Source organism: Belonocnema kinseyi, chromosome 1, assembly GCF_010883055.1.
Source record: "Belonocnema kinseyi isolate 2016_QV_RU_SX_M_011 chromosome 1, B_treatae_v1, whole genome shotgun sequence".
NCBI lineage: Eukaryota > Metazoa > Arthropoda > Insecta > Hymenoptera > Cynipidae > Belonocnema > Belonocnema kinseyi.
This window is the reverse complement of record NC_046657.1, coordinates 8,028,382-8,037,477: the sequence shown is the minus strand read 5'-3', so window position 1 is coordinate 8,037,477 and position 9,096 is coordinate 8,028,382. Positions and strand designations below refer to the sequence as shown.

Genomic DNA, 9,096 nt, shown 5'->3' with positions numbered 1-9,096 from the left:
AGCATAGAAAAAAACCAGAAAGATTTAATTTTCAACTAAAATGATAAATATTGAACGAATAAAAGTTAATTTTTATTCAAGAAGATTAATTTTCTATAAAAATGACGGTTTAGTAATGAAACGTTTGGATTTTCAACTAAAAAAGTGAAATTTCCAACAAAAAAAGAACAAGTTTAATTTTTAGTTCAAAAAATTAATTTTCATCTGGAGAAAAAAATCAAATATTTAATTAAATAGTTTTATTTTCAAGCAACCAAATAAATTAATAACGAAAGCGATGAATATTAAAAAAGAAGAATTTTCAATTAAGAAGATTAATTTTCGAACAAAAAGACTAATTTGTAAATAAGCACATGAATTTTCAATAAAATAGTTTAATTTTCGACTAAAAAATTAAAATTTTCAACCAAGAAGTTGCATTTTTTACCAATAAGGATTAAATTTCAATTGAAATAAATAAATTTCTAACTAAAATTATGAATATTAAACCAACAAAAGTTATTTCTTATCAAAGAAAATTAATGTTCTATTAAAAAGATGAATTTGTAATAAAAAAAATGAATTTTCAACTAAAAGATTGAAATTTTCAACAAAAAAAGAACAAGTTTAATTTTTAGTTCGTAAATTAATTTTCAGCTGAAGAAAAAAAAATCGAATATTTAACCAAATAGTGACATTTTCAACCAACGAAAATAATTTTCAACTAAAATTATTAATATTAAACTAAAATGATAATTATTAAACTAATAAAAGATTATTTTTATCCAGGAAGATTAATTTTTTACAAAAAAGACGGATTTCTAACGAATCACATGAATTTCCAACACTACTTTAGAATTGTTAATTAAAAAGTTAAAGTTTTAACCAAACGTTTCGTTTTTTACCGTAAAAAATTAATTTTTTATCCAAATAAAGTTAATTATCAATAAAAGGGTTAAATAGTTAAATTTTGCACAAAAATAGTTACATTTTTTACCTAAACAGAAGCATTTTACAATAAAAAAATAATAAATTAGTATCAAAAAATTGAATTTGATAGTAAATTATATAATTTATTAATATGCCGTTATTTTTATCTCACCCTGTAGGTCCAGTTACTTCTATTTTTTATGGATAAACATTACGAATTTATTTATTTTTCTAAAAACTTCAGAATAAGAAAAAAATCCTTGAAAAATAAAAACCTTATATTAATTTTATATTATATTAGTTTTGTTTCTATTTCTATTTTTAGTTAATTATATTGAACATTTATTTTTCTATTATTGACCTCTTAAAAAATGGATTCTAAAAAATAAAATATAAATAAAAATGTTTAATTTGTCTAGTTGGGCGATGCCACCCAAGGAAATAAAAGTAAAGCGTTTTAAGCCAAAAAGTGATGCTGTCGAGGCGGAATATCATCTTAATTTATACGAAAGAAATGTTAAAATTTCGAACGCCTCGAATACAAACTTGCCAATTCTTGTGAGAATTTTGGAAGCTTCTTTGCCAATGGGAATGCTTTTAAATGTTGAGCATTACGATCCCGAAAAGGAACTGAAACGTTACGTTCCCGACACGGAAATGATTAGCTTGAAATCGGAACTCCAGGAAGTAACAAAGGACAATTAAATTTTTTCAGATTTCGTATTTTTAAGCCTGTACAAAGTATAGTTGCAAAATATATAGTATCAAAATTGGTTTTGATTTTCTCATTTTCATTGAATACCTTTGTGAAGTGTTTAAAATAGAATTCAAAAACATTATTATTAAAATAAAATTCTTTTTGGGGTGGCTACTGAAGTGCGGTATCAAAATTGCATGACTTTTCCAGACTTATTAAAAAAAAAAATTAGTCCATTTTGACATCAGGGTTACTAAAAACTTGAAAATTATTTAAGTAATGTGTAATATGATTACAGTGATATGTAATATGATTACAGAGATATTTATTATGATTATAGTGACATGTAAGGATTGCAGAGATATGTAATATGATTACAATGATATTTAATGATTCCAGTGGTATAAAATATGTTTACAGTGACATGAAATATGATTACAGCGGGTTTCGATACGATTATAGAGATATGCAATATTATTGCAATGCTATGCAATATATTTACAGAGATATGTCATGGTTACAATAATATGTAATATGATTGCAATTATATATAAGAGGATTGCAGAGATAGGTAATATGATTAAAATATTATGCAATATGATTACAGTGGGGTTTAATATGATTCCAGAGATATTTTATGATTTCGATTATATTTAATATGATTGAAGGAATATGTAATATGATTACAATGATATTTAATGATTCCAGTGGTATTTAATATGATTACAGTGACATGAAATATGATTACAGCGGATTTCAATGTGACTATAGAGATATGCAATGCTATGCAATATGTTTACAGAGATATGTCATGGTTACAATATTATGTAATATGATTACAATAATATGTAATATGATTGCAATTATATATAAGAGGATTGCAGAGATAGGTAATATGATTAAAATATTATGTAATATGATTACAGTGGGGTTTAATATGATTCCAGAGATATTTTATGATTTCGATTATATTTAATATGATTGAAGAAATATGTAATATGATTAGAATGATATTTAATGATTCAAGTGGTATAAAATATGATTACAGCGGGATTCGATACGATTATAGAGATATGCAATATTATTGCAATGCTATGCAATATATTTACAGAGATATGTCATGGTTACAATATTATGTAATATGATTACAATAGTATGTAATATTTATGCAATGATATATAAGAGGATTACAGAGATAGGTAATATGATTAAAATATTATGTAATACGATTACAGTGGGGTTTAATATGATTCTAGAGATATTTTATGATTTCGATGATATTTAATCATTGAAGAAATATGTAATATGATTACAATGATATTTAATGATTCAAGTGGTATTTAATATGATTACAGTGACATGAGATATGATTACATCGGATTTCAATGTGACTATAGAGCTATGCAATGATACGCAATATATTTACAGAGATGTGCCATGGTTACAATATTATGTAATATGATTACAATAGTATGTAATATTTATGCAATGATATATAAGAGGATTACAAAGATAGGTAATATGATTAAAATCTTATGTAATATGATTACAGTGGGGTTTAATATGATTCTAGAGATATTTAATAATTTCGATTATATTTAATATGATTGAAGGAATATGTAATATGATTACAATGATATTTAATGAATCCAGTGGTATTTAATATGATTACAGTGACATGAAATATGATTACAGCGGATTTCAATGTGACTATAGAGATATGCAATGATACGCAATATATTTACAGAGATATGTCATGATTACAATAGTATGTAATATTTATGCAATGATATATAAGAGGATTACAGAGATAGGTAATATGATTAAAATATTATGTAATATGATTATAGTGGGGTTTAATATGATTCTAGAGATATGTTATGATTTCGATGATATTTAATGATTGAAGAAATATGTAATATGATTACAATGATATTTAATGATTCAAGTGGTATTTAATATGATTACAGTGACATGAAATATGATTGAAACGGGTTTTGATATGATTATAGAGATATGCAATATCATTACAATGATTTACAATGATATGCAATATATTTACAGATATTTCATGGTTAAAATATTATGTAATATGATTACAATATGTAATATGATTGTAATTATATATAAGAGGCTTACAGAAATAGGTAATGTGTTCAAAATATTATATAAAATGATTACAGTGGGGTTTAATATGGTTCCAGATATGTTATGATTTCGATGATATTTGTTATGATTAAAGATATATGTAATATGATTACAAAGATATTTAATGATTTCAGTTTTAATTAATATGATTACAGTAACATGAAATATGATTACAGCGGGTTTCGATATTATTTAATATTATTGTGTAATTATGTAATATATTTACAGAGATATGTCATGGCTACAATAGTATGTAATATGATTACAAAATATATGTTATGATTACAATAATATGTAATATGACTGCAATGATATATAAGAGGATTACAGAGATATGTAATACGATTAAAATATTATGTAATATGATTATAGTGGGGCCAAAAGGTCCTAGATACGGCATGAGATTAGTTGCACCACATACCGGTAATTAGCGCGGCAGGCAAGTTTGTAGTCCTGCATATATACATATAGTGCTTTTAGTTCGGCCACATACTTGTAGAGGCGCGACATGTAGCGTTTGATTCCGCCACATGTTTGCAGAGGCGCGACAGGCAGCTATAAATTCGGTTGCGCCAAATTATAGTGCATTTGAAATCCAAAATGGTAATAATCTAATTTTACTTTATAAGTGAATGGAAAAATAATTTTAATTGAGTAGAAAAGGTCTTGAAGGAATTCGAAAACTCCAAAGACTTTTTGAAATAAAAATTATGCCCGAAATGCAGCAAAGATGTTAGTATAAAATAGTAATAACAAATTTGAATTAAAAACTTTATTTTTTATTTAAGTTATAATCTTTTTGGAAATTAGTAGAAAAGTGAATTTGAAGATACAGTTAAGTTTTATTTAAATTTGAATAAACTACAGAGGGATTAGCTTATTAAACACCGTAAGTAAAATATATTCAAAAATACTTATTCGTAGGGTAATGAAAGTAACAGAAGCAAAGATCTTATGTAACCGTATGGACGTTTTTCGACATTTTAGAATATCAAAGAAAGAGTTTAATTTTAAATTTACTAATTGTTTTAAATTTTGAGTTTGAAATGCGAAAATTAAGAAATTATTAATTTTAAATGTAAGCAGTTTAGAAACCTAAATTTTAAAATGCTATTTTTGAAGACTGTATATTTACTAATTCAAATCAAATCGAAACCAGATTAAATATTTATATTTTTCATACTTAAATTTCACATGGCATAATTTTAAATTAAACAAAGTTAAAGGCTTCTGAATCCATATTGTACAATTTCAAATGTTTTATTTATAAAAAAGTTTCTGGAAGGCTTGTCATTTTTACATATATTAATGAACGTTTGAACTCGAAATCGATGTTTGAAATGTTTTAATTAAATATTTAGAACGCTCAGTGATCAGAAAACTTTTCGATTGGTTTAATTTGCAATTTGGTCTTCAATACTTTAAATAACAACGTTTTTAGCTTCAAAAACTTCAACTTTGAATTTTATTGACTAGTGTAAAAATTTTTTAACCTTGAAATCATTCCAGATATTTTTTTTTAGATTTTATTGGCTACCTTGCAAATAATAGAAAAACTTGGTTTTACGTAAATCATTAGTGGTAAAGTACAAGTCATAATCTAAGGATTACCGAATAAAATATCACCGACAATGATCTAAATTCACTGTTTAATTTAGAAAAAATTTTGTCCAACATTTTGAGTACTTATATTTCAATAAACTAAAAATTTAGAAAGTTGAATTGATAAAAACTTTTTTTATTATAATATGAATTTATGTGTTAATAATTGCGAATAATAAAAAATTGAGACCTATTTCTGATAAAAAAATATTTTATCTGCAATATTAATTTTTATTTGTTTAATTTCATTCAATTAATAACACTTTGACATTTTTCAATAATAAATCTGAAGTTTCACGTTTCTAAATTATTCGCTTACTTTTTTTTTAAATCTTAACCAATTTTAAAACTTATAACCATTTTTACAAATTTTCTCTAAAATAAGGAACCCAAAAGCACATAATAAAGAATAACAATTTTGCTTCATTAATACAAATTCAACTTTTCGTTATGACTTTGTTTTTTTTCATCAATTAAGGGCATGTGACACAGCTAAATACCTATATTACCGACCACAGTTTTTCAGTTCACTGAATGTTTTTTTGAACCTGAGAACTTTTTTTGTAAATAAAATATCGAGCTGAAACTTTGGGAAATGTATTAGAGTGCAATAAAGTACGTTTAGGTACTGCATTTTGGTAGAAACTTCACTGAAAATTATTTCATCTTTTTTCTGAACCTCAACATTTTTTGAACGTTCGAACTTTTTTTATACATAAAATATCGGTCTCAAACTTTTGAGAAATGCAAGAGCCGAAAGAAAACCACGTTTAAGTACAAAGCTTAATAATAAAAGATGTACAAAAATATATTTTAACAATCAATTCCAACGGCATCAGCCGGTAACGTTGTACACGAAAATACGAACCCTCTAGAGCCTCGCCTAGTGGCCGCCAGGTTTCGTATTTTCGGAAAATATGTCGGAAATTTTATTATTCCAGAATTTTCCAATTCGGGAATTTTATTATTCAACAATTTTACAATTCGGAAGTTTTATTATTCGGAAATTTTCCAATTCGGGAATTTTATTATTCATGCAATTTTCCAATTCGGTAATTTCATCATTTGGAAATTTTAGAATTCGGAAGTTTTATTCTGAGAAAATTTTATAGTGCCGGGAATTTTATTTTTTGACAAAAATAAAATATGCGGGCTAAAAAATCACAAAAAAAAACCTTCCCGGCACCAAAGATATTTAGAAAAAAATATTCATAAAAAATTTAATTGTTTATATTCGGGAATTTTCTAGTTCTAATATCTTCAAATTCGGCGATTATCTGTCCGAAATTTTATTATTCCAGAAGTTTTTAACTCGGGAATTTTATTATTCAGCAATTTCCCGATTCGGAAATTTTGTTATTGGGAAATTTTCTAATAGGAATTTTTATTTGGTAATTTTCCGATTTTGTAATTTTATTCTTCGGAAATTTTATAATTCGAAAATTTTATTGTCTAGGGAATTTTATTGTTTTACAATAATTAAATATTAGGACACTAAAAAATACCGAAAAATAACATTCCAGACACTTTAAAATTCCCGAATAATAAGATTCCAAACAGAAAATTCGAAAATTTTACAATTCGGGAATTTTACCGAGTCGCAAATTTTATTTTTCGGGATTTTTTTAGTCGTCCCAATCCTAGTTTTCTGGGTATCGGTTTATAAATAAATTAAAAATCCAGATATCGGTAAAACTGTTCTTTTTATATGATAATATAAATTTGTACAAACCAGAGTATAAAAATATAAAATACTATTAAATAGACTAAGAAAGTTTTGATTTCTTATTAACTGGAGCACCTTCTTAAAAATATGTTTATTATCTTACAAAAGACCAAAGTGGACGACTTTTATTTTTGCTGTCTCTTCCGTTTTCGGAGGCTCTTTCATTTTCTCGCTTTCAACTTCTGAAAGAAAACTTCGATTTTAGTAAACGAAATTAAATAATGAGTTTAAAAATCATTATTTATGTAGAAACTATACGTTTATCATTAATAAATTATTATCTTACTCGAAAGTGGTTGGAAATCTTTGAGATAATCATCATTTCCTAAACAAAGAGGCAGACTCTCGGCCAATTCTCTTTTTGGATCCATCGGATGAAGCAGTGTCGATCTTTTTTGTATTGGTCTATAAACTTGTCCCTGAAAATTGTTATCGTTAAAAAATATGATAAATGGAATCAAAGCGTGGAATTAATTTAAAAAATAAGGCTAATTTTTATAAGGGTTATACACATTTTATTTAATGGATATGTAACTATCATGTAATAGATATGTAACATTTATGTAACTACCATTACAATATAGTTATTTTAGGAATATACAGGGTGGACACGCTGGGGCTTACATACATGGCGAGTTGAATGCTACCCGAATTGCATAACAGCAGGGCAGAAGCCATTATACAGGGGTATTTTCATATTTCGCGCCTTTAAAGCTTCATTCGGATTGGCCATTCCGTCAAGTCCGTGCGTCTTCGGTTCAAGTTTATGAGAGTTTCCATGGTTGCGTTCGAAACTTCAAATGGATACAAGTGTCAAAACAATATAGGTTATGTTATATAGTGATTACAAATAATAACACTCTTTAATTAATAATGAAGTGAGACATGTGAACTGAGAAGTAAACGTAATTTTTTGTCTTTGCTAATACCATTATAGAATAGCTGTTCAGTGACAAATACTACAAAATAGTAATAATATTCTGCCCTTCCAGTGGGTGAAGAGTGAATGATGTTTAACGCTTATTTTTACTGCATAAAAAAAGGTATGTTATGAATAGATAGGATATGTTTTAAATAAAGTTCATGAAATATTACATGCGTAAACTTTAAATTGACATTGCCTATATTTACTGACAGCGACTAGGGCAAACAGGTGAATCTGAACATAACCGCTTGAAGTTTCGAACGCAAGCATGGAAACTCTCATAAACTTGATCCGAAGATGCACGGACTTGGCCGAATGGCCGATCCGAATGCAACTTTAAAGGCGCGAAATATAAAAATACCCCTGTGTAATGGCTTCTACCCTGCTATTGTGCAATTCGGGTAGCATTCAACTGGTCATGTATGTAAGCCCCAGCGTGTCCACCCTGTATAACAGTTCTATAATTAAGGGTGCCTAACAACCTGAAAAATATTAAATTATCCTTGAATTTTTAACTTTGAAATCCTGTAAATCTCCATGAATTTTTCATTCGATTATTGATTATTATTCTTTGCTTACACGAAATTTATTTTATTGAAATCCGAAAAAGACTTTACATTTTTTATTATTTTACTATTTAGTATAATCTTTTACTATTTTCATATTTAAAATGCGGTAAAGAATATTAAGCTATACATTTTTTGTGATATTCTACCTGAAAAATTATACAAATTATTGCATGAAAATGTAAATGTTAATTCAGTTTCAAGACTGTACATTTTAAAACGACTTTAATAGATTTTAAAAGATTTCAACAAAGATTTAAAATGATTTCAAATTTTTTTTGAGATTTCAAATATTTCAAAAGATTTGTTATACCACATAAGATTTCAAAAATTTCGAAGATCACAAAAACATTTTAAAATATTTTACACAAATTTCAAAATATTTTAAGAGATTTCAATCGATTTCAAAAGAGTTTCAAATTTGTCTTGAAGATTTAAAAAGATTTCGAAGATTTAAAAATATTTTTAAAGACTTAAACAAATATCAAAAAGATTTAAAAAGTTTTCAAAATTTCGATGATCG

At 26.1% G+C, this 9,096-nt stretch overlaps 1 protein-coding gene across 1 annotated transcript in view; it reads left to right on the top strand.

The window, feature by feature from the left end:
• LOC117176668 (WD repeat-containing and planar cell polarity effector protein fritz) overlaps positions 1 to 9,096 on the top strand; it is a 73,196-nt gene that overhangs the window by 59,169 nt on the left and 4,931 nt on the right. Inside the window, exon 12 of the mRNA XM_033366922.1 lies at positions 1,329 to 1,596. Coding sequence (XP_033222813.1) covers positions 1,329 to 1,596 — 268 coding nt within the window. The remainder of the gene's footprint in view (positions 1 to 1,328; positions 1,597 to 9,096) is intronic.